The 26,999-nt window shown below is 32.8% G+C and overlaps 1 protein-coding gene across 3 annotated transcripts in view; it reads right to left on the bottom strand.

Moving 5' to 3' along the window:
- The window catches only part of LOC143249009 (CD109 antigen-like), a 147,508-nt gene that overhangs the window by 45,265 nt on the left and 75,244 nt on the right, over positions 1-26,999 (bottom strand). For all 3 annotated transcript variants that reach the window (XM_076498168.1, XM_076498179.1, XM_076498190.1), the window contains exons 5-19: positions 25,104-25,284; positions 22,061-22,229; positions 18,743-18,865; positions 18,283-18,356; positions 17,691-17,730; positions 14,485-14,569; positions 14,026-14,152; positions 12,130-12,354; positions 11,058-11,288; positions 10,109-10,222; positions 9,741-9,803; positions 9,235-9,423; positions 6,367-6,513; positions 4,399-4,539; positions 2,920-2,968 (exon numbers count right to left, since the gene is read on the bottom strand). In XM_076498168.1, the coding sequence (XP_076354283.1) occupies positions 2,920-2,968; positions 4,399-4,539; positions 6,367-6,513; positions 9,235-9,423; positions 9,741-9,803; positions 10,109-10,222; positions 11,058-11,288; positions 12,130-12,354; positions 14,026-14,152; positions 14,485-14,569; positions 17,691-17,730; positions 18,283-18,356; positions 18,743-18,865; positions 22,061-22,229; positions 25,104-25,284 (1,958 nt within the window). The remainder of the gene's footprint in view (positions 1-2,919; positions 2,969-4,398; positions 4,540-6,366; positions 6,514-9,234; positions 9,424-9,740; positions 9,804-10,108; positions 10,223-11,057; positions 11,289-12,129; positions 12,355-14,025; positions 14,153-14,484; positions 14,570-17,690; positions 17,731-18,282; positions 18,357-18,742; positions 18,866-22,060; positions 22,230-25,103; positions 25,285-26,999) is intronic.

Raw genomic sequence — 26,999 nt, 5'->3', positions numbered from 1 at the left:
CCCTACATCATTAGTCCCTCCACGCACCAAAAACTACATCTCTGTTAGCACCCTTTATTATATCTCCTGCTCTGTTAGTTGTATTCTCTTCAAAAAAAGAAACGCAAAAGGAATATTTTTGTTATTTTAAAGATAAATATATGTAATAACGTTACAAGCTCAGAGTATGTGATGTTACACGTGTTAAGGCACTGATTGTCAGACCAAATTTACAATAAAAGTTGTGCACTTTGAAAACGGAGGAAAACATCGGATTTTTCGCCAAAACGCATTCGTGTCCAATAAATTTGTTTGAGAAATCTGCATGTTCTGCAAGTGCAACATGTGCAAAATCCCTATAAAAGTGACGGGTTCTCGGTTTCCATAGCTCAGTGTTAAGCCACCGACATGCAATACAATTACGCCAAGATTGACTGAAGCACAACGCAACAACGCTATTGGTCGCTTGGAAGCAGGCGAATCTCGATCAGATGTTGCCAGAGCTGTGAATGTCCACCCAAGCCCCATCACAAGGCTATGGAATCGTCACCAACAACATGGATCAACTTGTGACCGTCCACTATCTGGCAGACCTCGTGTGACCACGCCCGCACAAGATCGCTACATCCGGTTACGTCACCTTCGGGATAGGACCACCACTGCGACGTCTACTGCCTCAACCATACCAGGGCTGCGTAGGATTTCCAATCAGACCGTAAGCAACCGTCGACGAGATTCTTAAGCCCCATGTGCAACCCATTATGGTGAACGTCAACGACGTTTTTCAACATGACAACGCCCGTCCTCACATAGCCCGACTCACCACTGTCTCACACTACAACATCAACGTTCTTCCCTGGCCCTCCAGATCACCAGATTTAAACCCTATCGAACATCTTTGGAACGAGTTGGACCGACGTCTGCGACGGCGACAACCTCAACCGCAGACTGTACCTCAGCTTGCAGCAGCTTTGCAAGCTGAGTGGACAGCCATTCCACAGGATGTGATTCGTCATCTCATCGCTTCCATGGGCAGGAGATGCCAAGCAGTTATTGATGCTCACGGGGGGCATACTCGTTATGGACGTTGAATGACGTTAAACTTCAACTAGTGAGCGTGGACTTTGCCTTTGCAGACTTTGGATGTTCAGCAGTGAATGTGCAAAGTTTCACACATGTCATACAGAACTACCCGGAATAAACTTGTTAACAATATGTCTCAAATTTTGCCTTTTGCGTTTCTTTTTTTGAAGAGTATATTATTCAATTGTGTTCTAAATAGCATAATCTGAATATTTTTCCCTATTTACCTTACAGACTATTCTATTCCCGTGGTTTGTCAAGGTATCACCTTTTACCTCCTTATCATCCACATCTTTCTCTGACCCTTTTGTTTTCCTTCCCTTTAATAATTCCTCATCTGCAGAAGACAAGGTCTAAAATTTGTTGCTCAATAGAATAGGCTCAGTATCACTAAATTCACTGCATTTTACTCTAATAGTACTTTTTCTAACTTCTTGAATATCATTGTTAGCAAATGAATCCCTTGCATGCAAATGATTGAGCTCCTCCTGAAATCCTGATGCCATTTCCCACAATCTATGTTTCTCTTTATCTACTGCCTCTCCTTTGATTACGATATCCTTCAGCCTACAAATTCTACGTAAGTATTGTACATCTTCATTATTAAGTTCCTTAAAAATACATGCCATTCCTGAATTTCCAAATGAAACAAAATCATTATACTCATTACACCTAACAAGCTGTGAATGCTTAACTCCTACCGTGACTAGTCTTAACTATTGTATTTATACTTATAGCCTGAAATTGAAAATAAATACTTAATTACTACCAAATACCAATAGTCTATTATTAACACTGTTACTGTTAAGCCTAACCGTTTAATAACAAATAATATAATTTTTTATCACTACTTTGTTTTACACTAAAGTTTATCTTTAATTATAAAGAACTTGGAAACAGAACTTAATAATTTATTAGAATTAACAACATACGCAATGTTAACAATCTAGCTTGTATTTAGCCTAAATTATAATCTTTCTATATCTACAAGGTTTTAACTATATAACCAGAATTTAAAACATCAATAGACGATAAACTACTTTATAGATAGTATTTAGTTAATAAAACAGTGCATCTATTATATTTACGATTTAGCAATAAGTTAAAATATACCTAAGCCTAAAGTATCGTTATTTGTACATCTCAGGACGGCTGATATGGGTATTAACACTTTCACTAATAAAACAAAGAACAACGTTAACTTGAAGACGATCTAAGAAGGTCGAAAAACTTTCATCGTCTTACTTTGATTTACCACAATTACTATATCTAGTTATTACTTTGTTATTTAACGCAAATTGCTACAAATTAGAATATAAATATTAAATAACTTTCAGGAATCTATAACAGCTTAACTTTTCAAAGCCCTTCCTCTTCAGTTGCGCCCTGTACTTTTCTACTTAACAGGACTACAGTTTTGGTCGTATTGTACTCATTTAGAGCATGCCTTTGGTAATTTCTTATTTATCTGAAGTAATGAATAGGGAGTAATGTACTAAACCACACTAAATGTCTAAGCTCTGCATTTAGATGTATATGCCCAAATTGTACCATTCTAGACATAGCAGTTCTTACATATTTCTACGCAAACAAGGCACAAAAAAAAACAACAACTGAAGAACGTCGCATATAAAGTCAAACAACCTTCGGAATTAATGTAAATATCCTCGAAAAAATTATATGTAAGACTATACATTGCTATCAGTAATACCTTCAACATGAGGCGTGCTTTGGTTTGAGAAACTATTTACTCAAAATGTTTCTTTTTAAGTATATCACTTTAAAGATTTTTGTGTTGATGCTACATTCCGTGAAAAGACGTAAAATATTTTTCGAAACAATGAAAACTTTATTTACCTGGTTGTTTAGTTATATTGGCGTCAGTAAACACGACCAGGTTGGCATACTGCAAAAATAATGACAATTTTTTTATTATTGCAAAAACATATACTCATTTTATAAAGATACGAAACGTAAAAGTCTTGGCACCGAAGCCGTATAACCGAACTTAAATATACATAACTATAACACTAATTTAAAAAAATATCGTTTTTTCCTAGCTAACGTGTATTATGTTTATTTATAGAGTTTCGTTTTATTTTTTTAATTTTAAAATAGGTTCTATATTTGGCACATTAAGTATTCAATAAATTTATGACGAAATATTTCTGAGGTAATAATAGTACATATTTCCTACTTTATTGAATATATCCAAAGGTAATTCTTATTTTGCAAACTCAATTTTACGATATTATTTCGCAGCACTCAAAAAGTGGATTACTTGCAACGGATCATCTTCTATTACAAGGGTTTGTGATAAAATTCTAGATACTGTAAACCGACTTTTGCTTAAGCTGATAATATTATAATGCACAAGATGGAAGGGGTGAGAGATAGTGATAACTGAGGCACATTCACACCCATATACATGTCTATTAATAAACATTTAACGTTCAGTCACTCTCAAATACTTTTCTCATAATTTAACAGCGAAGTTCAAATTAGATAAAATATAGTAAAATGTAATTTTACTCCCAATCTCACAGCCATATTGAATTATATTTGTTTTGTAGTAAAATCAAATGGTATTGCATGAAAAATGATAAAAATACGGAACTCGTTCGTAAATATCCTAAGCCATGGTTCGAGGGGGCTTATAGCAAAAAAGATAATCGAATAGCACGTTATACATAAAAATGTAACAATAAACTTTAGTTAAAAGAATTTTTAATTAAAAACTAAGCTTTGGGTTATTCTCATATACTGTGTTTTCTGAAAGCGCTTGGGAATTATTCACAAATAAATTGAATGGAAGTTAAACAACTAGTGTAGAAAACGGGTATTTTGTTATACAAAATCAGTTGTTCAAACCAGGGGACTAATGGCTCTCTTGATTGGTTGTACTTTCTGCTGCGGACTGCCGTTTCCCCTACTGAAGGCTCATCAGCACAACATGAGTCAGCAAAACAAATATATACAGTTAAGTCTCTTATATTGGAGATGTGTATATTATACCTACGGTGGTTTTTTCGTCCTTTCAAATCATTATACACCATAATGTTTACTTTGTGAAAAAAAAACATGTTATATGTACGTATATAATCATTAAACAACTGGGTCGATGTATAACATCGGATAATGGATCAGGCGTGATATTCTAATGCTATTCATACTCATAAATAAATAAGTAAAAAGATTTAAAAGGACTCGAAAACCCTGTAGACACAATATTTGAAATGTTATATTTTGTGACAGTATTTAAAATAAACTCGGTATAAAATAATTGAAGCATGAGATTAGCAAGTAGAAATAAACACACACAAATGTATATATTACCTCAAATGTCCTATTAGTGTCAATACCATAGGAGGAGAAGGGAAACTGGATTATTTCATCAGGTTCTCCCTCTCTCGAATGAAACACATGCATCAGTGTTCCATTGGAAAAGTTGTCGAAAGTCGTCATTTTATACAAAACCTAATTAATTATCATGATCATTAATGCATTTCAAAAAATAAAACCTTCATTACTTTATCCCTATCTGTAAATTTATCACATCAAAAATAATGTAATCGATTTCCATCATCTCGAGAAATATATTAATATTTTAAAAATAAATAACTGAATTCAGAAAAATATAAATCAGTTTTAGGACTTATCTTGCTAGAATTTATGGTTCGATTGTCGCGGTTAATATAATGAAACAACAATTTTGTCTTTGGCCAGAGCTCAAAATTTACACGTTTGAGCTCTTATTTGTACAAAACTAATCCAGATTCCCCAAATGTTATTTTTACGCTCCTAAATTTTAAATTTTCGAATGGATTAATTAAAATGCTATGAAAATGACATCTACAGCCTAAAAACATAAATCGTCAATTTTCCTAAGCATGATTCATTTCCCACTTTAAGGTTGTCGTGTGTGACGGATTTACTATTATATATCTATTTTAATATCAGTGTTTGTTTAATTTAAATTTATACTGTTAAATCGGTATTGCGAAATTTCCACCCATTCGTTAAAGTTGTAGAATATTCTTAAGTGTGATAATCAACAATATACGTGTGAAAACACTGATGTATCGTCTGTATTGTTTTGCAGACTTAACTTTCTAGAAACTCTCCTCAAGCTTATAAATATAACCAAGGCCAGAGCCAGTACATATTATTAGTTTGCTAAAGTTCGTATACTACAAATCTTGGAAGGTGTAATAGTGATTTATGCTTATTAATTAGGAACATCAAATATTTGGCCAGGAACGTTTATAAATTTTGACCATTATAAGGTATTTAACATCAGATGATTCACAAAGGACTTTTAGTACTTTTGCGTAAAATTACATAATATCAATGCTGGAATAACTCGGAGTGTGGCTAGCAAAATAAGAAGAATACAGAGCCAGCTAGCTCTCCCTGTTAGTGGATTGTGCCTACATCAACCGGAAATTAACTAGCTCATTGTAAACCATCGATAAAATATCAAGGAAGTTCCTATCCAGATAGAAGACTCGATATTGTTTGTAAGTTTGGAAATCTTTTGTACATATATCATTATATCTAATAATCGTTATTGGAATTTCTATTATAGTTTGTATATTCAAATATATTTGTATTAAAAATGAAAACAGAGTGTATCGATCTTGTTGGCATATATCATAAACTGGATACATATTGACATTTATTTAACTTCTAAATTAAATTCATTATTTCATCCAGTTTCAGACTATTTCAAATTTAATACATAACACGTGCTAGACATTTAATTTCATAACTTGTGAGATTCTGAGATATAGTATGTTAATTTAAATAAGCTGTATTGTGTTGATAATTAAATTCTGCACGTGTAGTTCTTTAATAACTCATTTACAGTGTAAGAGTTTGAGCTGTAGTCTGTTGGTGACTCAATAATAATATCTAAGTGTAAACTGTAGTCCTTTGGTAACTCAATAATGAAATAAGAGTCTAAGCTGTATTTGTTGGTAACTCAATAACGGTGAAAACATGAGATTGTAGCATAATTGTCAAGATTACTAATTATAGTTTATGAAAGAAATTATTTATTTCTTTAACTGGATTAAATGTAGTGGTATTATTTGTAATCATTTTCATTCAAACCAACAGATACAATTTGTTTGAAATAGTTAAAGGTTTTCTTGAAACTAAAGCTTTTCTTAATCTGTCGTTCCGAGTAGGAAAAAACCAAAAGATTAAAGCAAGTTTTTGGTTTAGAGATCAGCACATATATTTCATATATATATATATATATATAAACTTTAATATTACTTCTTGGTGACCCACACTTACGTCACCATGGTTGAGTTCATTTCCGATCTGCATCCTGTATAGAGTTTTCTCAACAGCTGCCACGCCCACAAATGTTCCAGGTCGACCAATAACAGACACGTCCACAGCCTCACTGTTTGTGTTCATCTTCTTTAACTTCACAGTGAACTGAATGTTAATGAAATTTTATGTCAGCATTCAATATTAGAGAAGGTTAAATGATGCATTACTTGCAACCATGAATATATATAATAATTGTGTAATAAACGTTCGTAAAGCGATAACCGGTTACATTCTTCATGTTTGAGTTTATAACCTCTTTTTGGGTTAGGTTGGTCAGTGAAAAAAAAGAAAGAAAGAAAGAAAAAGGTTAATTGGATTTAACCTGATCTAAACGGGCTGTGAAACTTTATGTACGATAAATTTTGTTGATACATCCACTTTAATACGCATGCGCTGAAAAACAGTTCTATCAAACAGTTCTCCGTGAAGATATGGCATTCACTGTGGATTTCTTATCTTATACTTTAAAGTTATTAAGTTAAATAACAAAAATTACATCAAGACAAAACACGATAACCAAGCATAATCTCATCCTGTTTTCTACAAAATGACAGAATAATCTGTGACAAAAATCATTGTCAGTCTGAAAAAATCCGTATTACTTGGTCCTATTTCATTACGTCTATAAAATTTTGAGCATGAAATGTAACATACATTGGTTTAATTTATAGATTCAAAAGTGTTTCACATTAATCTGTATAAACCAGTTACTAAATTAGTTAAATAGTTTTTGTATAACTCTTCGTTAGAAGGTTTATAGTATTAATCTTATATATTTGTTTCTATATTCAAAAAGCACATAGTTTAAAACTTCCGATTATTGTTTCTATTCACATAATACGGGTATTCCAATTGTAACTACATAACATAAAAAATTCCATAACCATATATTATGTATCATATATATATAAACCGTAAGCTTAGTTACCCTATTGATCGATCAGTCACTAATTAGCTCGAAATTAAGATTTAGCAAACATTAAGAGCAAACTAAAAAACAACTTTATCAGTCGTTGATGGCAATGATATTTGACATAAATAGTGTTAGTAGGACTGTGGTTGTTGTATGTACATGTCTTAAGATCATTCTGGAAACGTTCCTTCGCGCACAATTTTCTTAATAAGGGGTTATAGTTATATTTATTTTAACAATGGGAACGTGTTTCCTCTGTTCTTCTTTAATTCTAACTCTGATATTTTGAATATAATATTTTATTTATCTATATTACGTAAATCATTTTTATTGGTTATTTTGTTATCACATATATGAGAGTTTTATGCTTTATGTTATATCACCATAGCATACCAAACTTCAACATAATACATTTATATTTACATAACTACTTTTTCTTTTCATTTAATTTTTTTATCTCCCTACATGCATCATATACACATCCAGAGCTTCAGATGTTCCGGTTCCCTATATACTTAACATCTTATGTTATAACTATAAATTTCTGGTATCCACTACACATTTGAAATGGCCTCAGAGTGTGTATTTCAAATATGCCAATATATTCCGTTAACTTATGCAAGTATGTCGTATTAAATATTTACTATTTGGAAATATGATACTTTCGACTGATTCAACTTAGGTTTATGAAAACTTAAGAATATGTAAATCTGTGTGAACAAGAATATTAATTGTTATATTCAAGTGTATGTTTTAATAAAGCCTTATCGATTTATTCATCCATAAGAAAGAACAGGTTTGAATACAGCCAAACGTCCGGCCCTATGATTTATTAATTGTGATGACAAAGACAAAGGTTTTGAGGATGAATTTCTAATATTTATAAAACTTTTGACTACATTTTTAAACATTTATTCAGTTTAAAAAAAAAGTAAATTAAATGTATTGTGGCGTCCTCTATTGGATTGAAAAGATATTTAAATTGTGTTTGACAGAAACAGACACTGACGTTTATATGAAACAAGTTAATTAAAAACTTGTTAATTCGAAAAGGGAAATATGGATTACAGTGCAAGAACATTATATTAATTAATAAAAGTAATTAACAAATAAAAAGTTAGGTATTTTGAATATATTACAGTTTGTTATATTATCAATTCACCTTTACGTTATCAGTTTTTTCATACTTAAGCTAATATTTCTAAACTGTATATGACACGAATTTATTGATTTATGGATGTACGTACAAGAACAGTTGTATGGGGATATACAGATGTTCTGTATATATGTACTGGCAAATATGAATGCGTGAATATATATGTAAAAACGGCTCGTTTGGGTTGAGAAAACATATTTCTCTACAAGTGGGTTTTCTCGACATCACTGAATGCGTGAATAGTTATGAATGTTTGTAGAAATGGTAATGAACATGCGTATGTGCACAGGAATGGATACATGTGTGTGTTTGTCTTCGTATATGTTTTTATCGTACATATGTATAAACATGAAGGTATATTAGTGAATGCTTACATTAACTTATGGCACGAATAAAAGCTTCTGTAAGTCAATGTCGTTATTTCATGTACAGTAAATATTAAACCTAGGTGCGACACAGAAAAAAAAAAAATAGTTTTGAAAGAATGGTTGAATGAGTGGTAAATATAAATTTATTTTAGGCACTTTGAAAGTAATGTGAAATACATAACCTTACACTAAGATAACATGAACTGTTTCATTCGATTAAACCCATAAAATAGGTCAAAGTGAAAATTAAAAATGTAATATTATTACGAACAGTTCTGAGCAGAGTCTCTTGCATTTCTTGTAAGTTTCTGTAACTAAATTAGATTTAAGTTAGGTAAGAATAAACAGTCTGAGTCGCCGTGTAGTCCAAAGGAGAGAATAAATCTTACATTGTTCCTAGAGAAACCGTCTACTGGAAACGTCAAGCTATCAGCAATGACCACGCCTTCTCGAGCTATATCGTAAATCACTATAGTAGCGGTGGGCGTCATTTCCGGAGAGAGAGCGATAGCAAAGGTTTTAATACTTGACGTCATTTCTTCCTGTCCAGCTAACAGGATGATTCCTTTGGAAACAATCTACACACACATAATAAAGTCTAAATTATATACTACGCTTAGTGTAAAACTAACTTCGAATCTAAAGACACATAAACTGAAACTAAATAAGTTGTGACCTACAGAAACTGAAATTGTAACAAACTCTAACATAATCATATGAAATACTGACACGTTTGTTTCTTTGTTCTTTATAAAGTTTTATTGGTCATTAAAATAAATCTATCCAGTAGACCATAAAATGAATAGAAAATAAAAACAAGTGAGGATTGAATAGGAAATGTTAAGATACAAATATTGAAATTACATTTACTTTCAAACCCTACAAGATAACTTACCACGTACGAAAAGTTTCCCACAAAGTAATTTGCTCTCACGTGAAGTATAATGAATTCACCCACCTGTTTAGGTAAAAATATTGTTGTTCTGAAAGTTAGCAATAACTACAAGTACAAGTGCATATTTTTATATTAGGTAGTAATTAAAAAAATAAATAAAAATATGAGTTGGAGAATTAAAGGTTAGTTATAGAAGATTACGTCAGTAAAGTTTTATATCATTTTCATGAACAAAAGCAAGATACTTATCGTGCTTTGAACATTATGAAGAATTCTTAAAATAAAATAATAAAAAAGGCTTTAATGGGAACATACGTTAAGTAACTAGGACTAATGTAATAATACATAAACTTTCAAATGATCATTACCTTTGGGCTTTTAGTGCTGGTGATTACCTGAAGATGGCGACCGGTAGGCGAATAGGAGGCGTAAACAAGTAGGCTAGCTTTTGCTCGCTCTCCTGTCTCATCCTGGTAATGTGCCTTTAATTAAAAAATTAAATAAATTCGAATTTGTTGAGAATTGTTTAGGTTTAAAACAAAAGCAAACCGTAAGATGATCGCAACAGATAATTGAAAGAAAAACTTAATTGTACAGAAAAAATTAGCTTTTTGTGTCTGTACGACTTTCAAATATAATCTATAAAACTAATCATTGTCATTAAACTTTAAAACCATTTAATTTAACTTTAGCTATCTGTTTCTGTTACTTCATTAATTTATTGTGTTTTTAATAATGTATTATACAAGTTTCAATACAGTTTCTTTCTTCTTTTACTTGTCTGCAATGTTTGTATGAACTGTCCTTTCAAAATCAAAATATAAAGCCTAATATATAATTAAAATATTTTTCGCCTTGTTATATATATATATATATTTGATCTGGTTTTGTATAATATGCCTAGAATGATGCATATGATACATATTTTACTTCGTTAATTTTAAATAAATTATTATACTGATAAAAATATCACTCTAAAGTTTGATCTTGCAAAAGGTAAACAACACAGGAACATTATCTCTTAATGTAAGAAACTGAATATAGTTTAGTGAGATAAAATAGCAACCGTTGTGTTTATAATTAGAATGAAGAAAGTTTATGTAATTCGCAGGCACACCTACTCAGCTTAGTGACTCTATTGTTGAATTACGTTTCCATCATAACGAACCTTTAATTAATTATGACTTACCGACTCTAGTGGCTCAGCGGTAAGTTTGTAGGCTTATGACGCCAAAAACAGGATGTCGATACCCGTGATGGGCATAGCATCGTATAGCTTTACCAACACAGTAAACACATAAATATACGATGATTTACCTCTAACTGGAGAGACTTAACGCTGTTTAACAACGTTTTTCCACCTAATTCAACCCAAAGATCCAGTTCCAACTCCCAGACTCCAGGACGCACGGGCGACACAAGCTCGTGCTTGACATCTAACTTTTGAGATCCTCCGTTAAACATGGTCAGTGTAGGCCTTATATCCAGTTTCTGACTGGATAAACGCCATGGCGGAAGTGGCGATCCGTCATAGTAGGACACAGCGAGCTGTTGAAAAAAATGTTATTGTTTAGAACAAGCTTTCAATTACATTTCGAATATTTACTGTTTTAAACACGTAACGTGACATTTTATCCAGAAAAGAAAAACACAACATAAAAGTGAAAATAAATATAAATATTATACAGCTTGGAAATATATGAACTTAAGAAGTGTTTTTTTAGGAAACAACAACTTGCTGTTAGAAGAGGGGATATATTTAAAATATATTTATATAATGGCTGCATCCGGTTATTTATTTGTTTGATGGAGAGTATTCCATATGTCGAAAACAATCTGAAATGTTTATTTGTTTGTTTGTTTTTGAATTTCGCGCAAAAGCTACTATCTGCGCCAGCCGTTTCTAATTTATCAGTGTAAGACTAGAGGGAAGGCAGCTAGTCATCGCCACCCAAAGCCAACTATTGGGCTACTCTTTTACCAACGAATAATTGGATTGACCGTCACATTATAACACCATCACGGCTGAATGGGCAAGCATGTTTGGAGCGACGAGGATTTGAACCCGCGATCCTCAGATTACGAGTCGAACGCCTTAATCCACCTGGTCATGCAGGGCCTTACAATCTGAAATAACTGGAACGTATAAAACAATATAATATTTCCTAGGTCTTTATAACATTAATTAACTTTCACTTCAAAATACAACATTCCTATAGTTTTCGAACTAAGTATATTCATACAAATTTCTAAGCTTTAACAAAATGGATGTATCTTTCTTAGTGATCGTTATTGTGGTTTGCGACCTATTAGTTTAAAAATACACGAAGATCTGCACGTGATAAACGTGACTCTACAAAAACAAATCTGTCCTGATCAAACAACTTACGTAAGATTTGAAAGGCATGGTTGGTTTGAACACTTGAGGAAAAGACCCAAGGAACTTAAGTTTAATGCTGGAATTAAAGATGACTGTCTCTGCAAATCCACATTCCACACGATCTAACAGAGGCTCACCTACACAGGCCGTTACCCTAACTTTAGCTCCATCCAGCTTGGAAACAAGCTCAGCCAATTCTCGCATGTTGAATCGATAAGTAGCGGATCCTCTAAACTGAAAATATTAAACAGTTTATAACATCTGTTTATGTATTTAACCTGCAAACAGTTATATGTTTTAAAAAACACTTTAAAGTCATGTTTTGCAATTCTCTATCCAGAATTTTTCGTTGGTAAAAAGAGTTGGCGGTGGGTGGTGACTGATTTTGAGTATCTGCCTTCCCTCTAGTCTTTCATTGCTAAATTTGGAACAGCTAGTGCAGATCGCTTTTGTGTAACTTTGCGTGCGCGAAAGTCAAAACAAATCTAAAACTCATACAAGATTCTTAGTAGGATTTGTAGGATAAATATTGAAATTATATTATTTAAAAAAGAGGTCTTTAATATTTTCACCCTTTTTAATATTATTACTACGGCAGTCGTGAGAAGGGAAGTCGCGTGCACCACCTCAGTATGTAAACATATCCATGGCAGAAGTTCATAAGATTATACTGTGAATTCATACAAAATTATATTTGTTTTTGTTTTGTTTCGAATATTCCATTAAAAGTACCCAACAGTAATTTACACTAACCGTCCCTAAATGTCAGATGATAGATAGGAGAAAAGTCAGCTAATTAACAGCTTTCACAGCCAGGTTTTGGGCTACTCTAATCGAATAATAAGATTTGATTGTCACTCTTATAATACATAGTACAGTGTGATTTTGCGACAACTGTTCACGAAAGCTAGACCATAGAATTAAAAATGCTAACAACTGGGTCACTCCCAGCCCTAAGTTTGGTTTGGTTTGTTTGAAGTTCGCGCAAAACTACATGATGGCTTTCTGTGATAATCGTCCCTAATCTAGCAGTAACAGATTAGAGGGGAAGCAGTCAGTCAATACCACCCCTCACCAACTCTTAGGCTACCATTTTATCGAAATATAATGGCATTGATCATCACATTATAACGGCCCCACGACTGAAAGAGTGAGCACGTTTAACGACGGCACAGTTCTAATAACTAATGTATAATAATAGTCCTAATAATATAACTAAACAACACAAAAAACCAAGATATATAAATACTGATATCATCACAATAATTTTAATCTCCCACCCATGATTACCCATGAAGAGTTTTAAACACACTCAACACTTCAAAATAAAACAAAATTCATTTCTGACAGTTATTAATTTGTTCAAGGTAAAAGTGTTGATGTTATTATTTTTAGCAGCAGTATATAAATTGTTCCAAAATTGAAATATTAAAAGGACAACATTGCTTTTAAGCTAAATAAATATACGCCTTGAACGTGTAAGAATGTTACAAAACCTAATGAGCATCCACTTAAAATACACCATATTCTTTAAAATCTAATTGTTTTGAGTTCTATTCTGTATTTTGTGAAATTCATCCTAATATTTGGGGCTACGTTTTGAATTTCACGCAAAGCTATACGAGAGCTATCTCCGCTAGTCGTTCTTAATTTGGCAGTAAAAGACTAGTGAGAAGGCAGGTAGTCATCACACCCACCGCTAACCCCTGGACTACTCTTTTACCAATGAAAAGTGAGATTGATCGTGACTTTTTAACGTCCCTATGGCTGAAAGGGCGAGTATGTTTGATGGAACTGTGATTACAACACACGAGTTGAGTTCCATAACCACCTGGTCATCCCGGGCCGAATCTTAATGACATTCTAAGTTTCAAACAGTACTTAGCATTATCAGAAAATACGTACAACATCATGTATTTGTTCAAGCTGTGTTGGCTGAACTAGAATCTTAAAAGTACTTCCACTTTTGTCTAACGGCTCCACTTTCGCTGTTAAGCTCAGGTTTCCCGACACAGACGATCCTCCTGAATAGCTGTTAAAACAAATGTAAATAATATTAGAACGAGTGATTAAAAACTAAAGTCAAGTTATTAAAAACCAAAAAACTATATATTAAATACGAATCTATACATTTATATAAAATACGTAAAATGAAGGACGTTTGAGGAAACCACAGTAATGGTTAGACGGCGAAACAAATAGAATATTTAGAAAGTAATAAACATATTTTATATTAATAATATAGAAGGATATTCAGAGCGACATAAGTTGTTTTAATGTTAACAGTCTTTTGGTATTGAGTGTTTCGATACTTGCATATCTTAATTTATTTCATAATGGTGGTGAATGATATGAGGTACTCACTTTGCAATAACGGAACCATGTATATAGTCATTGGTGTCCATGAAGAACGCTGGCATGGTTACATTGACTTCATATTGTGTCTCATCTGGCAAAACAAAATATATGTTTATCTGATTTATCCATAATGAACTACATCTATCATCGATTTCCACACAACTTGTCATAATGATTGTTCAGTTAGGTTTGGTTGTTGTTAAGAGCAAAATTATGCAGTGAACTGCCTGCGCTCTGCCCACCTCACCTACAGACTTACTTCTAAATTACCAGAGGGCTGATCAGATGGTAGAATATCTTGGTTCAGTTCACATATTTTCAGCTATAATACGTTTTAATTCTGTGCTTCTTGTAATTTTCTTTTGTAATTTGAAATCATAAGTTTATATCCTTGAGATTTAGAGTTTTATAACGTTTATTCACAGAATCTAGGTGTGCTGGGCTACGGACCTGAAGGTTCCAGACTCAAGCTGCAATATGCCATTTGCCAAGCTCTATGATTTTAGTTCTGAGGCATTGTAACTGTGACACTTAATCAGTTCTAAATCCGATATGTCTTTACCTAATCCTTAAGTTTCTCTGCCTTAGCAGTTTAGCCTATGTGTTTGTTTAAGAACATACCAATGTTATCCCCAAAACCACGTATACATTGATATCATTTTAACTGCTTATATATGAAAATAGTTGTGGAAGATCACAGGTGAACATATACAAGAGTTATAATAATTGGTATTTCCAATTGAATGGTTACAGACTGGTATCGCTTATTTTTATGCTTCCATATGTTTTACCAATGTGTGATGGTGGACTTCATATTGTGTCTATATCAATCGTCTGTGTTACTCCTGGAAAACCAATAGACTTCATATTGTGTCTATATCAATCGTCTGTGTTACTCCTGGAAAACCAATAGACTTCATATTGTGTCTATATCAATCGTGTGTGTTACTCCTGGAAAACCAATAGACTTCATATTGTGTCTATATCAATCGTCTGTGTTACTCCTGGAAAACCAATAGACTTCATATTGTGTCTAGATCAATCGTCTGTGTTACTCCTGGAAAACCAATAGACTTCATATTGTGTCTAGATCAATCGTCTGTGTTACTCCTCAAAATTTAGCCAAATTGTCATTAACCCTTTTCAGTTTACACACAGGTCCACAGAACCTTAAAATACTCATATCTACATTTTGTCTCAACCCTGGTTGCAAGTGTCCCTTCGACCCCTTTTACTTCCATATATCAATTTATCCCATCTACATCATGCTGGTTCATTGCTTTGCTGGAAAACGTACCTTAACAGGTCATTTTCGTGTGTGAAGGAATAACGTGATGATTAATAATTTGTTTATGACCAGTCAAGGTGTCATCAGTTTTCTATATATTATATAGATGTATACCACATTTGTATTGGTTCCCTAGTATATGTTGTATGTTAGTTTTATTACCATTCTCCTCTCTGTCAAACAACAACAAAAACTGGTGTTATTTATTTCCAAACAATTTATATTTTGATTCATCTATAAAAAAACTTTCCATCCGCTTTGCTTATCTCAATGGTTTAGAAATATGATATTCACTTCAATTGTTTGGTTATCACTCCCAAGTTATGATTCTTAATAAGTCACACAACCATTAAGGCCACTTCTTCTGGAGGTAGCATTCACGTTAGTATTTACAACTGGGTTATTCGAAAGATTGTATATAACGTAAACAGCACACACTGAGTTATTTAACAAAAATTTTGAAAAGTTTGTTTGGTCTTTCTGCCTCGAATGCTTCTGTTATAGACATTCCAATCTGTCGAATTGTTTTCAATAGGTTTTTGTCATGAAGGATTTTTATCTGTGGAATTAGTATAAGTGCACCACCACACTTTTCAAGGCTAGTACGACTGTCTGTACTTTTATAAGCATTATGCCAGTTAACATAAGCTGAATAGATGGACAACAGAAAATCACAGAGCAAACTGTTGACATGTGACTGTTCTCATGTAGTTCAGTTTCTTACACGACAGAGATTACAATCACATTATATTTGTATTTTATACCCATTTCATTCACTTCTTTATAATTTGTCGAAACTATTCGATGATTATATCCAATATATTTATATGTATGTGTCACACAACATCAATATATTTATATGTATATGTCACACAACATCAAAACAATATTGTATTCTCTATTGAGGTGAAGCCATTTTTAAAGTTAACTTGTTTAGTGAAATAACTGTCAAATGCTGCCAGTTACGTTATAGCTTTTGTCTTTCAATAAAGTTATCCTAACAGTGAAGTAAAACTTCATAAGTACGTGGTATAGAAAACATCACGTTTCTTTCCTCCCTCTATTATTTGTGTTCGGTCCGACATGGCCAAGTGGGTTAAGGTGTTCGACTCGTAGTCCGAGGGTCGTGGATTCGAATCCACGTCGCACCAAACATGCTCGCCCTTTCGTTTGTAAAAGAGTAGCCCAAGAGTTGGCGGTGGGTGGTGATGACTAGCTGCCTTCCCTTTAGTCTTACACTGCAAAACTAGGGACGGCTAGCACAGATAGCCCTCGAGTAGCTTTGTGCGAAATTCAAAAACAAACAAACAAAACAATACTGGATATATCAATTAAAGTTTAGATCTATATCAGTTCTGAGTATACCACACATGTAAGATAAAAGGATGAAATACAATATTTATATAAACAAAACACCTTAGAACATACTTAATGAAACACCTAATACTAAATATATATATATTGCCAACAGTGGTATTTGTTCGAACGTTCGTTTGTCTCCCGTTTCAAAAGCTGCGCACGCAGGCAAAGCTCAACATTCGCTTTTGAAATGACAGAAGAACAACTGTATTTTAGAATGACATTCTACACTAAACTGTTAGGAATGAACCACAAGATGTGACGTAACATAAACAATAAGAACACTAAACCTTTCCAATTAGTGGGGGCGGGTTCTATTGTTTGAATATAATATACTGATATCGTGACAGCATATAGTGGTTCATTAACTAACAGTGAATATTACCTATTTGGTGTTTTTACATAGTTTTCTATAAAACCAAACACATAAACCAATGTTAACTTCATTATTTTGTTATCGTTTAATATATATATATATATTTAAAAATTAAATTTGCGGGCTTCAAGTATATTATTACATTAGCAACTCTATGTCCATAATTATTTACTGAAATGATACACTTACAATATTCTTCCACCAGAAAGGTTTTTTCCTCAACTTGCCGCTAAAAATTAAAACAAAATCGATAACTGAGAGAAATTTAAAATAAAAACACAACAGTTACGTACTATTCATTACCGGATTTACACTGAAATGTCATATGGTATATATATTGGATAAACACAATTAGCCTGTTGTCACATGTACCTTTTACCTGCATATCACTCACTTTTCACTTTGTTGAAGTAAAACGCGTGGAAGTAATAATTTTTATTGTTGGCACTTCGTAAAGTAAAGCTTGTGATAGATACCATAGATTGTTAACTAATCCAAGACGTAAAATTTTATTAACAAATTGACTTCCATTCTCTTTAAAAAACATTAAAATATTTCATCGTGTTGTTTGTTGAAATTTATCAGTTTCATTTTACTGGTGAGTTTTGGGAGATCAAATGCGTCATCAACGGCACAAGACGCAATCTTCAACGATAGCTCTTCGCAACATAAACATACGATGTGTACTCATTGCTTATATTGTAGGATCAAATGTGAGAAACAAAGTTCTATTTATTTCGTACGTATAGATAGGTGATAAACAAACACACTCCAAACCTACCTGAGCTACCACGCGAATAGTCCACGTTCCGTAAACAGGTCTTTCCGCCAGTTCGTACGCTAAGCTCACGGCTCCTAAATAAAATGAGTTAGTAAATACGGAATTAATGCTTAAAGTCATTTACTCTCTGTATTCAAACATATTAACGGTAGTTGAACACAAAGAAACGAAACATTAATAAGCTGAGATATTCTATATTTTTAGTAGTGCTTACTTTATGCCAAATCTCAAGGGATTTTAGATCCGGAATCTGTTTTGGATTTCTCTTTCATCTAGATGTGGAAACACTATAATTAATTTTAAGAATATCTCGGCCATATTGCGAGTTTATATTTGGCTAAGTAAATAACTATATTGCTTAATCCAACCCCATCTGAGATAACAATCTCACTGGCATTTAAATTATTTGTTGTCTTTGAAAAATCAAAATCATCTCTTGTTGCTAACAACAAGGACATACCTAAGTTAGTCTGACGAGATAGCCACCTTTTCATAATCGTTCCTCTAGGGTCTAACATGTAAACATCAACGGCGTCAGAAAACGCTTTTAGATTTGTTGTGATTGGAATCGTTCTAAAACGGACTGAAAAAAATTAAAAAGTTATAGCCATGCGCAACACTTATTTACATTTTATCATTAAATACAAGTTAAGATTATGTTATGTTTCCGAATACAGAAAATAGACATTAAAAAGAAATATTCCTTGTAAAATTTGCTTGAATTCACACAAAAATTGACAAAATCAAATTAATAGAGCTTACGTTTTACGCAATTAATAAGTTTGTTCTAATACTCAGAACCTCCTTACTGATGTGCAGTTATATTAAATGTACTTAATTGAGTTAAGTGATCAATGTTATTATACATAGACAAGACAGCTGTTGGTACTTTATTAGTATATTGTAGATTTGTACAGGTAATATGTTGACCTTGACTTCTTTGAATCAGCATATCCACGAAATTTGACAACGTAAAATGGAATACAATAATCAGTCATCGATGTAATGATATCTATATACATATCGAAGTGGAACTATAGATCTATATGCATAAATTACACTACATCAATGACAGACGCATATCGGTAAAAGTTATTACATTGTTTTCCCAATCAAATTATTATGTCTTGTACTATATTGTTTTCTCTAATGAGTAATATCTCAATACAAGACCCTGAAAATTATACGCATTTACACATCACCATTTCTTATTATATCTTTCGAGAAGAGTTAAAATGAAATAATGACAACTAAGTCGCTGACGGTTTCGACTAAATACTTTTAGGCTTAAAGTGTCTTCTAAAACAGAAATGTTTTGGCTTTATGAAATTAAACATGTGCGTATGTTTTTTGGTATAACAAAGCCATATCGAGGTATTTGCTTCGTACAACGAAGGGAATCAAATCTCAATCTCTGATTGTAAATCCGAATATTTACTGCAATCCTGCCGAAAAAACCGAAATCAAACAACTAATTTTACATTTTACTTTTTTAAACAACTCTTACACCGAAACGTCTTTTAAGACTATTAATCAACATTTTAAAGTTTCTTCCTGACTATACAGTTATTGATTAACTAAAACACATAAAATATGTTTGTGTCCTGAGAGAAGTTGACACAAGTTTCAGATATTATTCTCTTTAAATAGGCTTTCAGCGGTTATTTTCAAGTTATTCAATTTTATTTTTATACCACACATTGACTATAGGTTTCGACCTTTATTTCCCTGTGACATGCTGACTTCAAGTTTATTAGTAGTTATTTACTAGCGATATGCTGACCTCAAGCTCATCAGTAGCTATTTTCTTTCTTGTGACACAATGACCTCAAGTTTATCAGTAGTTATCCTCTAGAGATATGCTGGCTACAAGTTTATTAGTAATTTACAAACGACACGTTGACTTCAAGTTTGTCCCACCAGTGGTTCAGCGGTATGTCTGCGGACTTACAACTCTCCAATCCGGGTTTCGATATCCGTGGTGGGCAGAGCACAGATAGCCCATTGTGTAGCGTTGTACTTAATTCAAAAACAAAACGACTTCAAGTTTATAATAAATTATTTCCTAGCGATACACTGACCTCAAGTCTATCAGCGACAAGCATCTCTATCGTTAATATGACGTACATGTGACATTATTCACTAGAATAACCTGCGACACCTTTTAAACAGCTACGATATTATTTGATAGAATAATAATATTCAACAAAATAACCTGGAGCACTTTTTAAACAGCTACGATATTATTTGATAGAATAATAATATTTAACAAAATAACCTGGAGCACTTTTAAACAGCTACGATATTGTTTGATAGAATAATAATATTTAACAAAATACTCTGGAGCACTTTTTAAACAGCTACGATATTATTTGATAGAATAATAATATTTAACAAAATAACCTGGAACACTTTTTAAACAGCTACGATATTATTTGATAGAATAATAATATTTAACAAAATAACCTGAGACACCTTTTAAACAGCTAGTTATTATTTGATAGAATAATAATATTTAACAAAATAACCTGGAACACTTTTTAAACAGCTACGATATTATTTGATACAATAATAATATTTAACAAAATAACCTGAGACACCTTTTAAACAGCTACGATATTATTTGATAGAATAATAATATTTAACAAAATAACCTGAGACACCTTTTAAACAGCTACGATATTATTTGATAGAATAATAATATTTAACAAAATAACCTGGAGCACTTTTTAAACAGCTACGATATTATTTGATAAAATAATAATATTTAACAAAATAATCTGAGACACCTTTTAAACAGCTACGATGTTATTTGATAGAATAATAATATTTAACAAAATAACCTGAGATACCTTTTAAACAGCTACGATATTATTTGATAGAATAATAATATTTAACAAAATAACCTGGAGCACTTTTCAAGCATATGACCTCCAATTTTTGATATATTTATTGTGTAACTGAGTAATAATGTGGAAAACTTTTCCAATAGCTGACATATAGTTTGTTTTGGCACATTTCTTTAGTTACTGTATTACCTAACAGAGGAACCTAAGACACATTTCAAATAGTTGATATTTGTTTGTACATATAGTTGGCACATTCCGGAGTTATAATATTGACATCTCAGTAACATATGTAAATATTAGGTTTTCCGTGAAAATGTAGACTACTTTCAACAGAAAAGAATAAGAAAACGACACAGAGGTTGCATTGGGTGAAATAATTCCGGTCAGGCTACATGAGAGAAGTTTAGTTTCATAAAACTATAAACTTTTCTAAGAAGGTGATGCGAATCCACCATTCGGAACAAAATAATACGATCTCATAAAACCGACTGTGATATTTTATTTCGAATACGCTTAAGAAAGGTTATTTAACTTTCTGAAACATGTGGTACTTAAAATAACATGTTTTCGCTATATTTGTTTCAATAACAGCAGCATAATCTGCGTATGTTCGTACAGTTAACGTCTAAGTTTATTACGCAATACGCAATGAGAGGAATATGTTTCTTTTCAGATGCGCAGATGTGTGATATTTGTAGCGAGGAAATTTATGTAAGTCAAGCGGTAGAGTTGCCATCAACCAGTCGACTGCCAAACGATTATACTGTAGTAGTTAAAGGTAAGATATAAAGGAAAATAGTACTGATTTACACTATATTTGATGGTTCTGATTTCTTATCTATAGCGATTTATTTTTAGGATGTTTGAAACTGAAAAATTTAGCTACCGTTGGTTAGGCTTATTATTTTAAATCATTTCATATTATTTACCTGTCTGTTTCTGCCGGTAGATGGGGCTATCAGTCTGGACGAAAATGGTCATAGACTTCTGGGAAAACTCCAGTAAGGTTTCGTTAACAAATGCTGTACCTCCTAACACTCCGTTCATGTTTCCTTCAACTCGCAGCTTGTAGTGACCAGGTAGACTAGTAGAGGGCACCTGTGGATTTAAAACTAATGTGATTAGAGCGTCTGTGTAGTATAGTGCCAAAGAAACGTTAATGTTAAATAAAATGTACAGTCAACCAGGGTTTAATTATTTTATGTTAAGTCCTACTTTATTGGTTGCTCGTATGGGATTTGAAGTATTTTTAAATTAAAACTTTAAAACACATATTTGGTTAGATCGAATGTATTAGATTATAAGTACTCGACATTGAACGTAATAAAATGCACATAGTCCAATTTAACCTGTTAATTTCAATGTTCTGTTCACAAAAGCTTATTAATAGCATGATTTCGATAGATATGGGTACATTGTTTTCACGTTAAGCTGAGTTAAACTGTTTCAGTACCGCATTTATAGATAAACGATTCTCACAACGTCGTGTTTATTTCTAGATATAAAATAAAACAACAAAACACGCCTGTTTGGATATTTTATTTCTCGTCTGAAACTTTATGAAGTTTAAAAGATAAATTTATTTGATTTTAATGATGCTACAACACTCCAAACTGACATGTGGTCAGTGTTACAATTTACAAAACTGAAACCAAAATTATATAGCGGTACAGTATGTGCCCCTAGCAGTGAAATATTTAAATTTCTAAAACCTTTCTGTCAATAGCGAATTTTTACTGCTAAGTCACCGGACAATTTTACTCACTGAAAAAAACCTTCTCGTATGGACTTTTTCCCCTTGATTACAAGTCGTATTTCATTAATGTTTAATATTAGTATATACTGTAAACTGGTTAAAAGAGCTTGATTTCATATTAAGTTCATATCGACAGAAATGTGGATGTGTAATGACTGAAATATTCAAGAACTTCACCTTTCATCCTCTGAGGAGAGGCGAGCCAGTCTGAACGAATGGTTTAAATCCTTATACAAATTAATTAAGTGGTTTTCTATCCTATAAATGTTATTTAAAGTAGCCTGTGACATATGCAGCAATGAATACAGGTACAGTGTACTTTAATGTGTCTGAATTTGAATTATAATTCACTTTGTCTTTTTTCAATGTGGACAAATATATAATATTTTGTGCCTTCGTCCTGTGCGGGCGTGTTAGAAAACTCCTTTTAACACTAGCAGTTAACGTCACAACAGAATTTGTGTTGAATTATGCGCAAAGTCACTCGAGAGTTAGCTCTAGCCGCTAATGATTTGGAAATGATGTATTAGAAAGAAGCCAGCTTTTCAATACCATTTATTGCCGAATCTTTGTGCTGTTACCAACAAATAACGAATGGACCATCACAATATAACAACTCAACTGCTGAAAGAACAATCGTATTCTGCAAAGGATTTCGATTCCCGTGAGTAGCACTTTACGATTTTGCTTATTTTTTCATTTCTGACACGGGATAAAACAATACCTTCAGAATAGCTCCTTCCTTTATTAAACATAATGTGACTTTTTTCCAATATATATTAGTTTTACAGTGTTAAACTGAGTTTGAGGTTGAAGAGAAGGTACAGCATTAAGCAACATTGCATACAACAACAACAACAACAGATGCCTATGAGTAAAAATCAATTGTTTCTACCGGACCTGTATGCAACAACCAAACGAAAATGTAATCAGATAGAGTAAACTGTCAACAAATACAGAATACCATTCCTTCATGATAGTGACATGAACACAATCGGTTTACTGTACTTTCGTACACTTCTGTTCCTAAGCGTTGTGATTAAGTTTTCTGACGCCAGAGTTTGGAGAGTGGACTGTTAGAACACTGAACCGTATATGTTCAACAGTATATGATCAGACTCCGTCAGGGCTTGGCTTTACCTCTGTTTATAGAGCCACATGTTGATGCTTTATTATTTAATACTTTCAGGTTTTAGTCTATTAATCGTATACAATGTAACACCAAGGGTGCAAATACTGACCACGTTACTCCGAGGTATTCTGTCGGAGCAAACAACAAAGAAAACAAATACTTGGATGTAAAAAGTCTGAGAAGGATATTGTTCTAATGTTATAAGTTCAGTTTTAGAAAACTTAAAACTCGTATTTGCTAGTGACACGTCTTTGTCATTTAATAACTACGTCACGTTATAATGACACAGATCACATCACTAGTGGAAAGGTTAAACCTTATTTAAAACTAAACTATTAGTACATAAATCATTTTTACATCATTCACTATGGATTATTTACTATATGAAATATATATTACTATGACGCTCAGCTTTAGGGATATATTTACTAAAACAACCTTTCACTATAATTTGTACAGATATATATTACTATGACGCTCAGCTTTAGGGATATAGTTACTAAAACAACCTTTCACTATAATTTGTACAGATATATATTACTATGACGCTCAGCTTTAGGGATATAGTTACTAAAACAATCTTTCACTATAATTTGTACAGTTTCTTTTCACTAAAAACTGTAAAAGTATAAAGTATTCTCTTCAGCATACAGAGGAGTGGCCACTTAACTTAGTGTTCAGTTACTCAGATAAAAGTTTGACAAGTAGTTTTTATAGAATATAAATTAGCATTATTTTCCTTGAAACTTCTGTAAACTTCGAGACGAGCACGCCTATAACAGTTTGTCTCTCTGTGAAATTAGTTAGATTATTATTCTACTCTTATCTGTAACTACGCAACTTAAAAAGATAGATTTTGTTTTGGATTTCAAAGAATTTTCGAGTTTATTTATTACAATTGTTGGTGAATCGTGGTAGTAATGTTTTTCAGATTAAACATTATATACACGTCATCTGATATTATATCGTCCTAGGGTCATCAGTGTTATCTGTTACAGCCCTTGATATCGAAGTGTATTTGATCCGAAGCCCTCGACACCTTTCGAAGTTCCCCACCTCTTTAAACGCCTCAAGTCTGACATACCTTCAGGAGTAAAGTTTCCGGTTCTTTAGCAGTGTGCTCCTTTGTTGCTGAAGCTAATTCTACCCCATCTCGTTGAATACACGCTTGGACGGTAATCGGAACGATGGCACGGTAGATAGTTACAGCTACTCGATAGATTTGACCGGGCCGCACAACTCTAGAAGCTACAATGAAGTAAGTCCTAAAAAATAAGTAAATAAAAATTAGGCTTGTACTGCTACGACAGTATTTCTTGAAAAGGCCTTATCTAAGAAACAATGTACAAAATTGCGTTTGTGTTGCCAGGGTGATGTTTCGTGGAAAGAACTCAGTTTAGAAAACTATGTAGGCTATTAAATATGTACTAATTCGGGGAACTTTACTTCCAAAGGAGGTGTCTAGCCGTCTCTAATTTAGCAGTGTAAGACTGGAGGGAAGGCAGCTAGTCATCACCACCCACCGCCAACTCTTGTGCTACTCTTTTACTAATGAATAGTGGGATTGACTGTCACATTATCAGAGATGCCAACTATTTCAAATGACTGAGCGTAATGACTGTAGACAGACCCCTTTATCATTTGTGGCTACTAGGCCTGACCAATGTCTCTAAACTGTTTATTATTATAACTGTTATTATTTGTTACTTCTATTGATTGCTCATTTATGACTGGATTCAGTTTTGAGTCATCCATGTCTGTGGTTCCATCTGTGGCTAAACTGTAAACACTGTTAGTAAGTATACTTGAAATCGTTTTGTCGTCTTCACAACTCAACATTTGTACAATAGCTGTAGTTTTGGTTCTAGCACAGCCATATTTATTCACTATATCAGAGTTTGGGAACATTTTTCTGAATAGATGTCCTGCATGATCGGCTACAGCTAGGGGTAAATTATGTGCAATGGCGAATTGCGTAAACATCACTTCTGCATTTATGGTTTCATATTCTCAATTCTTACTCATAAATGTTGTTATCTGTATCGTTTTCGTCTTTTCCTCAGCCTTTTGTTGGTGAGATTACGAGTCGCACGCCTTAACACGCTTGGCCATGCCGGGCCGCTTTAAAGGAAGTATCTAAGAAACTACGCAAACTATTAAATATGTACTAATACTGTGATCTTTTTATTGGAAAGCACTTTCTAAAAACTATATTAAAGACTAAGTTTTTGCTGATACGGTTTACATTTACAATATAGGTTACACTCATACGCACTCAATAGTGAAGTGAGTATTTTTCAAATTAATACCTAGATTTTAGGTCGGTGTGGCCTGGTATATAACATGTCAGACTGCGAATTAGAGGTTCCAGTTCTCGAAATGTGATGAAACTGAAGACGTTCCACGCTTTCAGCTGCGAGCGCGTTATAAAAATGAGAGTCAATATCGTTTTTCTATTCGAAATTTGGTTGGCTTCTTTCATATTGTCAATAATTAAAAATTATATACCCAAATCCTATGAGATTCTGAACCGGTTGTCTGGCCCTCGTGTGCATAAGGTGCAAATACAATTCAGATAGGATATTCCAGTTTCAGAACTTTAATTTAAACTGAAGGAATAATATAAACACATTATCGAGTCAGATTTTTCTATTAATTTATATTAATGTCGTATTTAGTGAAGTACATTGATTTATGCAATTTTTAAGTAATGCATTCACTTCTGATACAGTAATGGCTCAGCGGCTTATTATAATAATAGAAACTGGGTATGTTTTTCGTGTTAGGCACAGCACAGATAGCCTATCATTGTGTAGCATTTCCGAGTTTGAGCCTTATTCTCTTTATCATGCAAGTTTCTGTTGTTATTTCTGAGACAGTTATTTCAGTTTTAAGCCTCCAATTAATTCTGTCAATTGTTCATTTAGAAAAAGGTCCAACTGAATATTATGTAATAATATTAATATAAAATAAAGATTTA

This window comes from Tachypleus tridentatus, chromosome 1 (assembly GCF_004210375.1).
Source record: "Tachypleus tridentatus isolate NWPU-2018 chromosome 1, ASM421037v1, whole genome shotgun sequence".
NCBI lineage: Eukaryota > Metazoa > Arthropoda > Merostomata > Xiphosura > Limulidae > Tachypleus > Tachypleus tridentatus.
The sequence above is the reverse complement of the archived record's forward strand: the minus strand, read 5'-3'. Positions and strand labels throughout refer to the sequence as shown.